General features: G+C 47.9%; 1 protein-coding gene across 3 annotated transcripts in view; it reads right to left on the reverse strand.

Annotated features, from left to right (window-relative positions):
* Window positions 1-17,100, reverse strand: part of GLI2 (GLI family zinc finger 2) — a 271,620-nt gene that overhangs the window by 49,136 nt on the left and 205,384 nt on the right. For all 3 annotated transcript variants that reach the window (XM_090046034.1, XM_090046032.1, XM_090046033.1), the window contains exon 4: window positions 3,206-3,408. In XM_090046034.1, coding sequence (XP_089902160.1) covers window positions 3,206-3,408 — 203 coding nt within the window. The remainder of the gene's footprint in view (window positions 1-3,205; window positions 3,409-17,100) is intronic.

The raw sequence follows: 17,100 nt of genomic DNA on the forward strand, positions 1-17,100 counted from the left end.
TAATGCATGGAGCTAGGTTTAGTGTCTGGCAGCATAAAACCATTCTGGCTGCCAAACCCAATTACACTCACTGTCTCCCAGCTGTAATGTTTCAAACCATGAACTTATTTACTGTGGACTTAAACACATATACACCCTCCCCCCCTGCCCCGGATGGCTCTTTTTAATATCAAATAATGAAAATCATTTTGCAAAGGACAACAAATAAGCATGTGAACAATCAAACTTCTCTGCTGTGTGCTGAGAGCAGAGGCTTGGAAGCTGAACTCGTGCCAGGGTGAAGCCCTTGGGTGTAGCAAACCCAAATTAACAGGAACAGAAGAGCCACAATTCAAGGGACGTGAGCGCATCCATCCAGAGTGCTTCAATGGCCCCAGTTACAATGGCATCTAAGCACAATCAGAGACCTCATAATCTTTTAATGCATTTACTAGGCAAAACCGTTGTGTGGTACAGAAGAGCTATTATCCCCATTTTACAGAGAGCAAACGGGCAGACTAAGGGTAGGGCTATCCAGTGGTGCTCAGTCATGCTGCTCCCTGCCCACCTGCTCCTGCTTTGTGGGTGTCAGCCCTGGAAATGAGGCAGTGCATCCTTGGCATTGTCCTCAAGGTTAAAGGTTGGTGGTGTGCTTGAGAACAGCAGCTTGGGGCACCCCAGGGCACCCTCATCGTAGGCCTGATGCACGTGGAGCAGGAGGGAGCACAACTGTGGGGGGAGCGACCACTGCTGCTCCCTTGATGGGGGGCCAAGTGCAAAAATTTGCTACAATTATAGCAACAGCTAATCATGGCTCTGTGGTCAGCACCGTGGCAGCCGATGCTGCCCCAGATGTCACATGACTGCCCCGGGCATGGAGCGGACAAGTGGCCAAATCCGTATGGAGGAAGCGGGCACGGATCTTGCTTTTTCAGCAATGTGACTGACTTAGCAATGTGACCCTAACCCTAACCCTGCTCCCACAACGTAGACAGGCCATACGTGACTTGCCAAGATCACCGAGGCAGCTTGAAACGGAGCAGAAAGTTGAATTCGGGGCTAATTCAGGGCTAATGGTAGCACCCTTAGCACTGAGTCATCCTTCCCCTCTAGGTCTTGGGACCCCTGCCTCAACGGTCACCCTATCACACCTCAGCAGGGTAGGAGACGGCAAACTGATCTATTATAGCATGGCCCACAGCCACCAGCTCGACACACCTGTGCTCCACACCATTCACTATGCTGCCTTCGCGTCCCATCCAGAAATCACATAATGGGACATTTGTGCTGGCACTGAGGATCTCCGGTGGACTGGTTTATATTCCACCTTAGTCCCACAATGCACCGGGAGATCAGCTGGGGGCTTGTGAATGAAACCCCCAGCATGGGTGTATATCAGGCATGCTTTATGGACTCCTCTGATACCTTTCCCTTCTGCAGCCAGAAAGAGACCCTGGGACATGCCTACCTCATGTACTGTGGCCCCTCTACCCTCCTCGAGAACTTGCTACTGAGGTCCCAGCTATGTTTTCCCCCACACCTTTCATTTTATACACACCCCATCCACAAAGTCCTGGGACCTTCCAATTAATTTCTTTTTGGCCCTGGCCAAGCTCTCCATCCACCAGACTGGGAAGGAGGTGCTGGCCAGAGAGAACCTGAATGACTGTGGGGCTGTCTTCCTACCCCCTGCCGTCACTGGGTGGCTTCACAGCTCAGTATCCTTCTTCAGCATCTTAGTTATTAACTTATAATCTACACTCCTGTTCCTTTCTTATATTTGGCCCCATGGAGCTGGTTGTACATTTGGTGGCCTCTCTCCAGCCCGAGGAGGGCTTGTCATTCCAGATGACCCTGGGCCCACCATCAATGTATAACAAATGGGCCTTCCTCTCCAGGCATGCACCTTCAACATTTCATGCACGCTCTTTTACAACTAATCTCCCCAGAAAATATTCCCGATTTACATCGCTGCAGTGGAAAACAGAACCAGACTGATTCAATGGAACGGGACAAATCCTCTGTGGGTGCAAAAGCTGGCATTAGTAGAGAGTTTGGCCCCGCATCTATGCAGGCTTCCAAAAGGCCACACCTGTATTTCAATGGCTTCTGAAATGCTTTCGGGAACAGCACCTGCTTTGTGTTTCTCCCCTTTCATACCTCAAATACAGGGATTTTAGCATAATTTAAACTCGGTCAGCTTATGCGAGGTCTCGGCTTGCTGAGCTAAGGAAGAGGGGAGCTGTACTGAATCAAGCCTGAAGCTTGGGAGCGTCTGGGTTACAAATGTGCAATAGGGCCTGCAGACTCGGTGCATCAAACACTAGGCTTTCATAACCCCGCTCCTTGGCAAGGAACCATAGAGGACTGGAAATACGAAGGAAGGAGGTCTGCAGGCTCCTCTCTTCTTTACATCAAGATATCTGCCGCATGAGAGGGGTTAGGAGCAGGCGGCCGCGTTGCAGTGGCTACAGCAGTATGCCTTTAAGAAGTCGATGAGCCCTCTAGCAGGCCCCATCGTTTTCGACTGCAGGAGCCATCCGACCCCGAGAGCGGCAGCGTGTACGCACAGCGAGGCCTTGTGTGTTTGTACCCAACATGAGCAGACCTGGTTGTTTGGGACCCGAAAGCGCGTCTGGGAGTTCCTCATATTTTTTACGTGCGTGGAGAGCGAAGACGCAACAAACTCTCGGAGCAACTGCGGCACTGTCGGAGGGCGATGGGACTCCCGGGGGGACCCAGCGCCAGAAAAGCTCATCAGAGAGTCAAGACTGCAGTAAAAGAGAGCACAGCTTTAACCAAAATATTTACGATGCGAGCCAACACCCATAGCTATTCTCACGCTCGGGTTTTGCAATGCAGTGATGCAAACCAAATGTAGAGCTACAGACCGGTGCGGGGGGGAAGCGGGGGAGGAATATGGCTCGCCCACTTCACAGAGCAGCCTGCAGATCCTTGGGTTTCAGTGAATTTGGGGCTGGTGAGCAGCCCCCGATCTACGACGCGGAGACTGCACAAGCAGCCGCACGGCGAGCCCACCAGCGTAGCGCCAGCTCCCCCCACCCCACTCCTCCCATCCGCCTCGACTAAAGGAGAGGATTTCTAGGGCCACGCTCCTTCGTGGCTGGGGAGGAGGCAGAGGTCAACAGGAACCGATCTAGGATCTCCATCCTTTCTCTGAAAAGCTGCCAGAGGGCCGGCGGTCGAGATGCGGCGCAGCACTTACCGTCGGCGGGGCTGAGGCCCCGGGCAGTGGAGATCATGGAGAGGGTCGGGCTGCTGTGCACGGAGCGGAGGTAGTGTTCCATGTGGGGGCTCACGTAGGGGTGAGGGGGGTTGAACGGCGACTCACCGGGTCCTGCCGGGTGAGGAGAAAGGCGAATGAGGGAGATGTCGGAGATAACGGGGCTGCCACTCAGGGCAGGAGGCCTGCGGAGGAAATGAAACATATACTGTCAAGTCCTTTCCAAGTTTGCTAGCATCTCTTCAGGCCTTTTAAAAAAAAAAAAAAATGTTTTTTTTAAACCAGAAAACATGACTTCTGGGTTCTTTCCCAGATCCGACTTGCTGTCTGATCTGATGCAAGTCATTTCAGTGACTTGCGCCTTTGCTTTTGCCTTCTATAACATGGCTGCAAGCTGGGCAATAGGAAGGTAAACCATTGCCATCACCGAATGCGTCATGCTGCCAACAGCTAACAAAGAGGATCTTTATCAGCAGTGGAGGAAGATGACGCCCAGCAGCTTCGCTACCGTTGTAGCACGTGACGCTGTGATAGGGAAGACATTGCGCCGTCACAAATTTGCCACCCACCCTGACATCACAGGGATGCTGAGAGTGGTTTCAGGCATGCTTGCTCTGCGCACTGAGGTCTCAGGGCCAAGCCAGCACCAGGGCCCAATACTGCCCTTGTCAAAGGTTTTGTTCTTCCAGTTGTAGACTTGCGATGGAAGATACAAGCCCACTGCCATCTCCTGCTGAGAGGGAAGGGACAGGCCAGCCTTGGTTCTCTTGCGAACCGGCTCACCGTGAGGACACAACGCTGCTCGGGGCGACGGAGACGGAAAGGAAGAGACCAGCGAGCAGGACCTTAGAGGAAAGTTATCTGCTGGTCCACAAGTCAGGAGGATGGACAGGACAGCCAAAGGCAACAGACACAAGGAGCAATCCTAAGGCCTTCTCCGCAAGCGTGCAGGTGCGTGTGCTAAGGATGCCTTTGTGCACGGCAGCTTGCTCTATTTTTGGACCTGCATACCTCACGTTTAATGCACATATGGAGCATCTGGGAAGGGGCTTAAGCTAGTGTGCTGCCAATTCGAACCCTGATTCACCTCCCTCTGCGGAGACAAGCTCTACATTTCAGGCAGGGGTGTGAGACACAGAGGACAAGCTGCCAATGCTATCAGCACCCATGGACACAAAGGCAAGAAGCTCCAGACTGGGGTGTGATTCTTGCTCAGCCGAGGGTGGCCTTGAATCCCCATTTACTTTTTGAGAGCTCTTCTGTCACTTGCCACCGACAGGACACTGTCCCTCAAAGGAGGTCGCAGCTGCCACAGTCACTGTGTCAATATAGTGGTTCTCAACCGGGTGCTGCAAGCTCCTTCTGAGGGTGTAAGATAAGCGCTCAGGCCCTATGCAAGGAGGTAAGGGGAGGTTTGTCTCTACCTGGCTCCAGTGCAAAGGATGAGGACAGAAGCTCACTCCTCGACCCTGTGTGAGAGGTTAAGGGCTTACTCCGCTCTCTCTATGCAAGGAGCTAAAGCACAAGCTCCTCTGTGCGGGCTCCAGTGCAAGGAGGGAAGATAATGATTATGGAGGGGTGCTGGTGGCATACAAGGGATGAGGACCACTGAAGTAGTAGTGCAGTAGGTTTGGAAAGGAGGAGTATTTGAAGTGGGGAGTGATTAGATAAAGTCCCTGCTTTCTATCCCATGCACTGGGCATGTAGTGCATTTTTATCCCTGGGAAATACCAAGTGCTAGAAATGCCGGCGAGGGAGGGAGTGTACAGACATTCAAGCCTGAAATCACCCCTTCTTTGTTGCCCTGGTGGGACCCTGGTCAGGGGAAGGCTGGGGGAGGAGGGAGCATCTCAATTCCTCCCGTGATCAGGAGGCGTTGAGCTGAATGTCCCCGTGCCTTCCCCGGGCAGGGAGAAGCTCCTGCTTAAATCCTCTCGATCACGGGAGGAGCTGAGCGGGAGTGTGCAGGTGCTTGGTCTGGCACGAGACATCTCCCGAGGTGCAAAGCAGACCGTAGTCTCCCTCTGAGTGAATAATCTCTCCCAGAAAGACCTTTTCAATCCTCATCAGAACGCATGTATTGGATTTCAAAAAGCAGATTTTAATTTGCATCATTGGGTTCCACCCAGCCACGGGATTCAACCTCACCATCCTTGCCTGGGCAAAGTCCCCACAGAAGTGAGACTTCCCCTGGAGAAGAGACCCAGTAATTTGGTAGATGGCCATGTCTTCCTACAACAATAACGGGATGCCTAATTCAACGCAGAAGCAGCTGCTCCAGGAGTAACAAGGGTTGAAGGATGCCACCACAAGCTTCCAAACCTACTTAGATACCTTGGTAGCAATAATGCCAGCTACACTTGCTCTACAGTTTTGTTCTCTGGGATAAAATACAGGTCTGAATTTTGCTGGCTGGTAGTCCCAATCCTGAGCACCTTCATAGGCGATGAAGAAAGGAGCTCCTCCAAGCAAAGCTGACAGTGCCAATAATTTTAACATTTTGATCTGGTATCCAAAGAGCTCATGATGCTGAATAGAGAGAAAAAAGCTACAAGCCACGCCTTGAGGGGTATAGAGTCAAGGCTAGATACCAGAAATGCCATCAGACTAAAAAGAGAGAAGTCTGCATCTTGTTAGAGCCCTTTTCAACTACATTTAGATTTAATTAGGGTTGGTGTAGAAATATTGGGACCATTGCTGAGGGCAGACATTTCCCGAGGAGTAACTATATTCTGGATAGGAGTGATTTATTACAATGCAGAGCGGTGCATATGTCTGCTTCACTCTTACTATATGAAGTCACTTTACCCTCTTCCAAACGCCTTGCGTCTGCACCCGCAGTGGGTTAGTGGTGGGCAAGCAATAGGATGGGACTCGGGCTGGTTTATGAAGGACTCTGCATCCAAATGGTCAGATGAGCCATTGCTGAGTGCACAAAACTCCCTCCCCGGATTCAAGGCTAGAAAGCGTATAAAGTTGTGGACACGTGACAATTACGATGGAGCAATTTACCCGGAGTTTGCTCTGTAAGAGAGGTGCTCAACCCCTGGCCCAAGGAGCCATGTCATCTGGCCCACCAGGCTCTCCGTGGTTCCAGAAATTTGGTGGTGGGGAGCAGTGGCAGAGCACTGCTGCTCATCTGCTACTCAATTTATAGGCCGCTGGGGAGCTAGGTGGGCCGGAGAGTGTGGCTGTGCACGCTACATCAAGTGCACAGGTCTGGGGCGATGCGAAGCTGCATCTGGGTGCATAGGGTCAGGCTGAGGTGGTGCACAGTCTGATTGGGGTGACCCCAAATTGGGCATGGGAGGTCAAACTGCCGCGCGTGAACCCTGCAGGGGAGACGGCCTGAAGACTGGCTCTGTGCCACTCGTTCACCCTGCACGGCTGAAGCGCTGAACACCGCTGCTCTGCACGAAGGAGCCGACACATGGCCAGTGCTCTTGAACAAGACATGCTTACAGGTCTGCCACGGGGTGGCAGGAGAGCCGGTTCACACTGAGTGGAGAGCTGCCCTGGAAATTAAACTTATGCAGGGAACGTCTATATCCCATCTAGTCGCGTTCGTAAACATTTCCCGAGGAGTAACTATATTCTGGATAGGAGTGATTTATTACAATGCAGAGCGGTGCATATGTCTGCTTCACTCTTACTATATGAAGTCACTTTACCCTCTTCCAAACGCCTTGCGTCTGCACCCGCAGTGGGTTAGTGGTGGGCAAGCAATAGGATGGGACTCGGGCTGGTTTATGAAGGACTCTGCATCCAAATGGTCAGATGAGCCATTGCTGAGTGCACAAAACTCCCTCCCCATCTGTACACACGTGTGCAACCACATGAGTGAAGCTCGGTGTTTGGACTCCGAGAACCTCAAGATACAGATTGTGTCCTATACTAGCAACTGTTCAGATGCATTTTCATTTATTTATAATATCACCAAAATGACACATAAACCTAACAGAAGCCTTCCAGCCTTATCTAGCAATTTATGGGGGTGTTTGTCTTTCTTTGAGCTTCTATGGGCTTCTCTTTGTCTTTCTGATAAATCAGTAGACCCAGCAGGCCTTTGAACACCTTTTGCTGACGTGCAATAAATTAAATGTCTTTTAAAATATTTATAGTTGTAAGCACTCTCTTGTAGTGATACAATCTGCGGCTCAACAAGGTAAAACACAGGGCAGTAAAGACCTATCATTTATAAGCATCAGTATCCAAAACACACACGTTCGCACACTTTCGTCAGAGCGACTCCTAATTTTTCTCTGGTGTAACCGAGAGCAGAATCAAGTCCATTACATTTTATAGCTCTGAAAGACAAACTTATGATTGCATGGCTATTTCAAACCTCATAACCTCCCCACCTGCGCTACTATGTCATTTTGTTACCAAAATTATGTAGGCAACTTAAGCCTCTTTCCAAAACTGCCCTGTCCCAGACTGTGTGGCCCATGTGTGTAGCACGGGGCACCGAGTGGTACAACATTCCCTGTATTTCGAGCATGACATCATTTCCAACGCCCAGCATGCCTGCAGAGCTCAACGAAGCCCGGGCTTCGCTTTTGGTTAATAGGGTTCCTGCTAATAAGACGGCTGTTTATGAAATCTATTAATTTATTTCAGGGGTGCAGGAGGGAAGAGAAGTGAATCAAAGACTCTGTTCAACATTTAGTTTCAATTCATTTCTAATAATCTCCGCCGCCTCATCTGGAAAATATGAAACGGGATTAAAAAAAAAAATGATGTCATTAAGAAAACATCTGACTAATTTTTCTTCTGACGAAGCCTTAATATAAGTGAGAGGAGATGTAAATTAAAAGCAGCCCCAATCTACTCTGGCCCACGGAGCCTGCCTTAATTCATAAGCCATGAAAGAAGTTTTCTTACATATACAATAAGTCCTCTCTTTCATCAATACTCAGAGCTTCTCCCAAGAGGGCCGTGAAGGTCTTTGATGCAGGCCTGAAACTATGTATTACTAGGTTTACGAGCCTTCTGAGCCTACCCTGATCAAACTGTGAGGCCGACTTCTAAAATGCATATAACAATATGCAGGACTGACTGTTCATTTTCTCCGTGCTAAATTGGGCAGAAGTTTTTGGACTAGGAAAACTCCACCCCAGCTAGAAAAGGAAACGCAGGATAAAACCAACCAGGATTTCGATGATGGTGCATGCAAATGGAAACCGTGGCCTGTATTACTGCACAAAATTAATCTTGGGTCAGAGGAAAATGGACCGACTCTCAAGAGATCTTGGGTCATGAATTGATTTGCCACGCGTCCTTCAGCAAATTCCTTAGCTCCTCTGTGTCCTTGGTGAAGCTTGACTTATTTTGGAGAGTGAAAAGGGGTTGATGTCAGACACTGCTGAGATAGTGGGCAGTGAGGGCAGACGGTTGAGCCGTGGCCATTAAAACCAGCCTGCATGTCAGCCGGCAATAGTGGCTAGTTTGGGGGTGCCAACCTCCCCCAAACTCTGCCCGTGCTCTGTTTCTTCATGCCCTATCTGTAAAACGAGAATCGTAGCAGGCCTGTTCTTTGTCTCGGGTCGGGAGAGTAAATTCTCTGCGGCAGGGACTGTTTCCAGCTCCGTGTGTTCAGTCCCTACCACAGTGGGGTGGCAGTATCTGGTAGCACCTCTAGGGCTAGGGACAGAAGTGACACATAAACCGGTTTACGTGATCAGAAATGGGTTTAAACTCATCACAGAACAGAAGGTCAGAGTACATAAACCAGTTTCAAAATGGCTGAAATCGGTTTAAGAAAACCTGGTTAAATGAGATTTAACTGATTTGGGTCAAACCAGTTTATGAAACTTCTGTCGCAGACCCTTTCCTGGTTCAAGTTAAATCACAGTTCCCCAGCATCCCAGCATGCTTTGAAGTCCTGGGCTGGGCTGGGCTGGGCTGTCTGCTCCAGAGAACAGGGCTGGCCCTGCCCCTCTGCTCCCTAGCTGGGGGTGGAGCCAGCCCGGGGGTAGGGGGCAACCCAGCTGGGGATGCAGCCCAGTCTACTGGGGGCTGGGGGAGTGAGTGCCCCCCAGGTAAACCCTAGCTGTAGGCTGGGGTCAGGGTTAAACACCCCTTCCCCCACTCAAACTTACGCTGGCTGCAACTGTGGACAAATCCCAGTGGCACCTAGAAGCAGGAAGAGGAATTAATGAGCAACCCTGCAGAGTCCTGATGTTGTGATGGTAGACTGCAAATCCCAGAGACCCTGGGGGTAGCAGGAAGAGGAAGTGAATATATAGCCAGAGAGCTGTGCTCCAGCATCCCGCCCGCCCCCCCCCCCACAAATGTCGTTTCACTTCTGTTTCAATTTAATCTGTGCAGCTTAGACTAACTTGCAAAGACTGAATCGAATCAGCCCTGGGCTTTTTGACTGTCTGTATCTAGCCTACATGTTACTTAAATTATAAGCTACAGCAGAAGCAGGAGCAGGAGCCCAGAACTAACAGTCACCTAACAGGACAAGTGCCAAAATAACACAGCTGTTGTCAGCTGCCTACTAATATTAACCCATAGCGACCAAGGGACGAGATGCTCCATTTGCGATTCTGCCCTCTTCTCCCCAAACGTTGCTTTCTCCTCCACAATAGGCAATGGCTCCATCCCCATTTGAGTTATACTAGTTCCTAAAGTCTCAGCTTAGAAGGGTACCTTATTGTGTGAGATACTCTACAAAGACATAGCGAGAGACAGGGAGCTGGAAGAGCTGACATCTAAACAGACCAGACAATGGGCAGAAGAAAGAACATTATTATTGAGCCCAGTGTTGCAGCTGGCAAACTGAGGCAGGGAGAGGTTAAGTGACTTACCAGGGAACACAATCTAGGGTCTGGAAACACTGCTGGGAGCCAAACTCAAGGCAGAGACATAGCTCATCCTTCAAAATCTTTACCCTCCAGGTATATCCTCATCCTCAAAAGTGCTTCCACCCTGTCTATGGCTGGTTTTCTCCACATCTGCTGCCTCCCCACCTGCGCTCTAGAGGGCAAAGGGACACTTCTCATCGTGACCAGCTATGCCAGCATTGGACCAATTTCTATTCCTCTGTATTTGTTCTGAGCTTCTTGGCTGAGATGAAGCTCTGACCTCTCTTCGGGGACAACATTGTGCCTTTGCAAGACTGCGGACTGAAACACACAGGTGTCCTCTAACTCCTGACTCCAAATCTTGAGGTCTCCTCCTCTTCTGCATGTTCAGAAGTGTACCTAACCCTCTAACAAAAATATATACCGCAGCATTGACACAATACATCGCCTCCATGAACACAGCCCCTAACGCTGGGTTCACTTCCCAGGCAGGAAAATTCTCGGCAGACATCCTGGGGGCTTCATGCATTTCCCTAGCACTCCCTGCCCACAGTCCTGAGACGTTCGAATATATTGGCAGAAGAGTTCATCGTTCTTTCCGCTGGACCCTGCAGACAGCGGGAAAAAAGCACCTGGCCAGAAATCCCTTTAAATCCCCACCTCCAGGGCCAGGAATACAGCTCTGGCACCACAATTTGCAGTCATGAGAAGGTTTAAGATTATTCCAACAGCTGCCAATGGCTCTCTCCAGCGGCATGCTGCTCTGTCCTCCTTGTCAGCGCTGAAAGCCACCCCGCTGTTTCGGGGTCTGATGTGCATTCCTCCACAGACAGAAGATGAGGCAGCTCAGCGGTTGGCGTGCGACAAGAGTGTAGGAACAGAACTGCCAGCAAGACAATGCATTAACAGTTGACACCCGGCACAGCAGGAGATGAGGAATTTTTGGTGGTTTCCTGGCAGGCCAGGAACTTCCCAATTGTCCCTGCTCCAGGGGGCTTGGCGGGGAGATGGATATGCTTAATTTTCCTACCACCTGTGTCACCTTGATGCTGCGAAACAAAACCCAGTGAAAACAGCTTATACAAAATCAGCATCGTCTGCAATGTGCCCAAAAGCCAGAGTCGTTTAAGCAAGCTGTAGTCAAGAGGAGCCATGCTTGGTAGCAGCAGCCTCGTACTTAAGCGGCAGTGCCGTGTCTTCCTTTGACACCGCTGTCCAGTGACAGGCCTCCCATCAGGAGGTGAAGTCTCCTCCATCTCGCTAATAAACCTCCTTCAGCAGTTCAACAAAAAAGCACCCACCCTCCTTCATCTACCCCCACGAACCTTTGTTTTTGGTGTAGCAGATGACAGGTAGAAAGGACTTAGGAGCTGTTCAGGACCCCTGAACGGTAAGAATATTTAGCTATAACACCTTCCACTTGGAGCAAACTAAGGAGCCCCAAGTTGGACCCGACATCTTCATCCTGGCATCTCTCCATTGGCTTCAGTGATGAGTGACAACGATTTACAATAGTTGAAGATTTGGTTCCCTGCACCCCTTGTGAAGTGGGCCTGGAATACAACTTCCATTTTACAACACAGTAAAATGAGCATCTTGCCAAGAGCTAATAAAAGGTAGGTCCAGTGCTAGAAAAGGAAAGCCAACTGGTAAACCCATCGGTAGAGCCAAAGATAGACCCAAGGAGCCATCTTCCCGGCGTCTTTCTCTAGTTGCTGGACAACCTGTGGAGGGAAGGGAGTGGAGGATTCACAGTGGCTCAGCAGTTGACTATCCTACCACTATATGACAAATATCTCAATTTGGTCACTGTAAGGCACCAACATTTTGAGGCGTTTCCAGGCAAAATGCTCCCCCAGTCTTATGTGTTTGGATGGATTGGACACATGTCCTTGTTTGTACCTCTCAGGGGTTGGCAACATCCCCTTCACCACTGCTCACAAGGGCCTGTGTGTATTGCTACGCTCCAGTGCATGGTGCATGACACAGTATCGGTGAAAGGTGTCTTTTATGACCCCTGTGCTCATGCAGCATCCCCGCTGATCAGCACTGTGGTACCATCGCTTCTTGAAACCAAAACCCCTTTGGGCTGAGGGTGTCTTGAGGGCACCAGGAATTCAGAGGAGATACCAGTGGTTCTCAGGCATTTTCATGTGTAAATAAGTTCAGTGAGCTAGTCAGCAAAAAAAGGCAGAGGTTTTCATTTTATTTTTTTTAATAAATTGGCAGACGAGTAGTGTGGGCAGCAGCCCAAGCTTCCATGGGAGTTATTTATGCCACGAACCGGGAGCGGTGCCGTTTTCTAATCCCTCCACTGTCCTGCTTGCATGCAATGAGCTTGGGTGCTTCTAGAAGCTGAACACGTATGAAATCCATCCCTTACTTGGTCATTCTGCAAGTGCCTTCCCACCACAGCCCCCTGCTTCGACCTCTGCTCGAGGCACTAGTAGTGTATTAAAGCTGAGCTGTGGGCTGCCAAGGGAGCTATTAGAGCAAGGTAATTCAGTGGCGGGGAAAGGGTTGCAGACCACTCTACAATTGCCTGGACCTTCTGCCTCATCCCCTATGATCTCCTTTCTCACTACATATGAGACACCCCCCCACCCAAAGTGGGTGCATTGGAAAAGGCTGGTTTCTGTCTTCTCCACCACCTCCTGTCCCATACCAGATGCATGCTAATGAGGAATCAACTTGGCATGGCTTTTGAGTTATTAACGCAAGAGTTAAAGCAGTTGCGTGTCTGTGAAATAACGGTTAAATAAAAAGCAGAGAGGAGGAGGACGATTAACTAGCACTGAAGTCCCAGGACTAGTTTAAATTACTGTTTATGTGCCAAATGCATTCATTCTGTGAATAACGTGGGGGCAAATATTTTCCATATGCTTCATGTCCTATGGATCCTCATAGATAATTGTTTTGTTATGTAATCAAATTGCATATTTTCTAGAGAGCAGTGAATGCCAAGACGCCCTTGAGAAACAGAGGCTGGTCACGGTAAGGAGCAGTGGGTGCATCTACATCAGGGGCAGGCAATTATTTCGGGTGGAGGGCTGCTTACTGAGTTTTGGCAAGCCATCAAGGGCAGAAAAATATTAATTTTCTAAATTTTTAGGGGCCCTGCGGGTCAGATAGAATGGCCTGGCAGGTCGCATCCATCCCGCATGCCGCATTTTGCCCACCCCGATCTACATGTTTAATTTATATGATGCAATAAACTCTGGAGATGTTTGAATTGGAGTCAAATGCTCCCAGGTGCAGTGTCTACACATGCACCTGCAACAGCAGCAGTTTGAGCTGGGATGGAGGATGCCCGGGCTAGCTGCAGGCTCAGGGGGTCAGCCCCGGGCTCTGGATGGCAGCATTAAGGGGTGGAGGCCCCACACTTTAGCAACCACATACCCCATCCAGCCTCTGTCACTGTCTACACATGCATTTGGATGCACTTAATTACTCCATTGTACTGTCCAAACAGTACTATCCTATGGCAGAGCTAACTAAATGCACTGTGTCCTAATACTGGCATGCATGTAAACTGTGATGCTTTACTGCGGAGCTTATTAGTTAACTCGGCAGTAAAGTGCATGCGGAGATGTGCCTGTGTTACCTAGCAGTGATCTGCTAAAAATTAAAGAACAAAAACAGCCAAATAAAAACCCACCTTCTTTCCTAAAACAGATAAATTACCCTTGGCCTGATTTTCAGAGTTTCTAAGCACCTTCTCCTCTACACAAAATCAACAGAGAAAGAGGGGGGTCACTAATGCGTCTTTCAGCCAAAAGTCCTCCATGTGTGACAGGGACACTAAAAATTATTCCTCCAGGAAACCTGAAGTATGAGATTCAGCTTTTAAATTTATCAAGTCTCATCAGAACCCTTAATTCAAGAGTGTTTATTTCTGATGGGAAACTTTTTTTTTTTAAACCAATAACAGCAAGACATCACCACATTTGCAAGGCAACTATGGGGCAAAAATACCCTAAGTGACAGCCCTCAAAAATGAGGGATATTTAAGAATTCAGACCAGGCCCCTAATCATCTCGTTTGTGGCTTATGTGGTCGTTGACAGAGATTTTTGTTTGCTTGTTTTTAAACGTAAAAAAAGTGAAGAATCTACAACTCGTGATCTGCTGGGAACATGAGATATTAGCTGCCTCGTGCCAGTGACTTTAAAAGAACCTGGATCATTCTTTTAATGGGGTGAATGGGAATCGTTCAAATTTCACAGGCCCCTCGGCACTGAAACTAGCTGATAGTTACTTTATAAAAATGGCCTGCTGCTGGAATATGATATCCATATCTGATGATATCCATCATCAAAGGATCAGCCTGCCTTACAAAATTTGGGGGTTACCATCACAGAAACTCCATCCCTGAGACATGCCAGGTAAGGACACTGCGTTTGGTCCCAGGAGATGTGAGCTCAAAGTCCCTGCTCTTCCTATTGAGTGATGGTTGGGAAGTCCTCTATTAAATAAGGGCAATTCTATTTGTTTGGTAAAGTGCATTAAGATTAAGCAAACTTTATGAGATCTAGGTATTACTGTTGTTAACAATAATATTAATAAACTGGTAATTACTTTTAGCACTCACAAGAGACCGTCTTTGAGATGATCAACAGAATCGAATGAAAATGATTAAAGCTTCTCTGTAAGAGATCAACAGTCACATTTTCATAGGCCTCGAGTTTTCATCACTCTCCTCAAATTTTGCTTTTGTGCAGGGAAAGCATGCCAAAGAAAGAGTTTTTGACTGTGTGTGTGAGTTCCCAATGGAACAGCTTACCAAAGGAAGTGGTAAAATCATCATCACTGGGAAACTAACTCAAAGATATGCTTTAGCCCAACCACATTTTATTGGTCTTAAATAGCAGAGAAGAATAATTCCTTCCACTGCAGAAATTATTGGGTGGAATTTTATGGCCTGTGTCACAGATGTTAGACTAGATAATCACAGTGGTTATTTTTTGACACTAAAATGTATGAATATAAAAATCCTTGGACAGGATTTGTGGTTAAAGGCATTGATTTCACCAGCAGGTAGGCAACCAGACACTTGAGAAAATCCCACTAGGTATCCAGCAGGATTTTAAATGCGTCTTGAAGCTGTCGATTTGCCACTGGTTTCAAAGCAATATCGGGTCCCTAAAAAAAATAAATGCATATTAAAATTGATTGCAATCAGTTGAGAATTTCATCCAATTTGTAAAATTGTGTTGGGGGAAAAAAATTGATTTTTTTTTAAATGTTAAAATATTCTATTCGCATTTTTCATTTTAAATTTACCTACATTCTAAGATCATAAAAGCTTTAGTTTGTCCATAATGCTTTATTTGTACTCTGATTGGTTGTCTGAAACAACCAATCAGAGAGCTCCAAGAGCATGCTGGATGGGAGATGGCAGCGGGGACGGTGTGGCTGGAGCGGGGGGCCAGGCCAGCAGCTGGCCTACGCCCCCTCTGGTCCTGCTCCCTGCAGGCAGCAGTGGCACGGGGTAGAGGGAGCTGGAGGGGATGGTGGGGCAAATGTCCCACGGGCTCCCCCCTACCCACCCTTCCTGGAGACGGTGGCAGCGCAGGGTGGTGCGCAGCAGTGCTCTGTCCCCACCCGCCCCATCATTCCTAATGGGCAATTGGCTAGTGTAATTATAAAAAAGTTAAGAAAAAAATCATTAACATGTTTTTTCAATGTGGGATAAATATGTTTGTTTCCTTGTATTTTGGTTCATGAGGAAACCCAAACAGAACTTAATTCTGGGTTGACACAAAAATGTTTTTTTCATAGCTGGAATCTAGTTAGTAGAATTTTTTTTAAAATATTTTTGTCAGTTTAGCTAGTACATCTAAATACCAGTTATTTGCATAGCTACATCATGCTTTGTTTGTCTTAAATACTTAATCCCTGACCTTACAAAGGGTTACTCACATGCTTAAATGTATATGCTCTTGATAGTCTTACTGAAATCAATGGCATCATTCACCATGAGTAACGTTAGGCACATGTGCAATTTCATGAAGGATTGGAGTCTTATACTGTAAAATGTGCTGGGATGAACTGCATTTGTACAGCACCTTGCACAATGGGACCCTTAGATCAATGGATATCTGAGGTTTCTACTGAAATATCCATAAACAAATCATAGTAATATCCCAAGTGAAAGAAAAACTTGCATTTTTAATAAGCCACGTTGACCTCCATTGCACAACACAAACAAGCAAGACATCAAAGGCAAAAATTAGAGTTGATATGGGAGCTCCAAACCCAGATCAAATTAGCCTGGTTGAGAGAAGATCTTTGATTTAAGCTTAATAGTGGTGATTTTTTGTTTAACACTTAATCAGCTTCACAGACCACTGTGCAGACATATGTCCCCATAGCACATCAAAGCAAGTAAACATTGTTTCAGCTTCCAATATACTTTGTATCTAATTAAAAGACCCTTTAAGTAAAATAATTGAAGCTCTACAAGCCCACCTGTTCATACTTGCTCTCACCAATGGGTTTTGAAAAACACCGAGCCCGTACTCTGAAACAATCAGTGAACTGAATGGCCACATGATAGGGGGGAAAAAAATATTTTGGTCATCAATTAGTATCATGGGAGAAACAAGACTTTTTAAGAGAAGGCTTGAAGGAAGATGGCTGAGATGGGGAAAAGGCAGTTATGAGAGAGGCTACGTAGTTGAAACCGTGAAATGGAACCGATTTCTGCAAATCAGCAGAGGCTGGAGACAGAGGGAAAGGGAGAAAAGGGACTAAAATATTGCCGAACCTCAACCGTGGCCATGAGATGAATTTCAGCTTCATTCCAGCAGGCAAGAAGCAAACCAAGGGGTCTGGCAAGACACAAGGTCACCGTTTGGCAAGACAACAGTGACAGGAATGGCCTGAAAGGACCAATGTGTGAACCAAGGAGATGAGCAAGGCATGGGCAAGATTTTGATGGCAGGGATGCAAAAGACGACTTTTCGAGATGTTGCCAAGGAAGACCTGAGAAAGCTCATATCTGAGGCAGAATTGGAAAGATAGGGAAACTATCTGACACAGAAGTTAATCTCAGATCTGTTCT

Source organism: Crocodylus siamensis, chromosome 4, assembly GCF_052110815.1.
Source record: "Crocodylus siamensis isolate JL-2025a chromosome 4, ASM5211081v1, whole genome shotgun sequence".
Lineage (NCBI taxonomy): Eukaryota > Metazoa > Chordata > Crocodylia > Crocodylidae > Crocodylus > Crocodylus siamensis.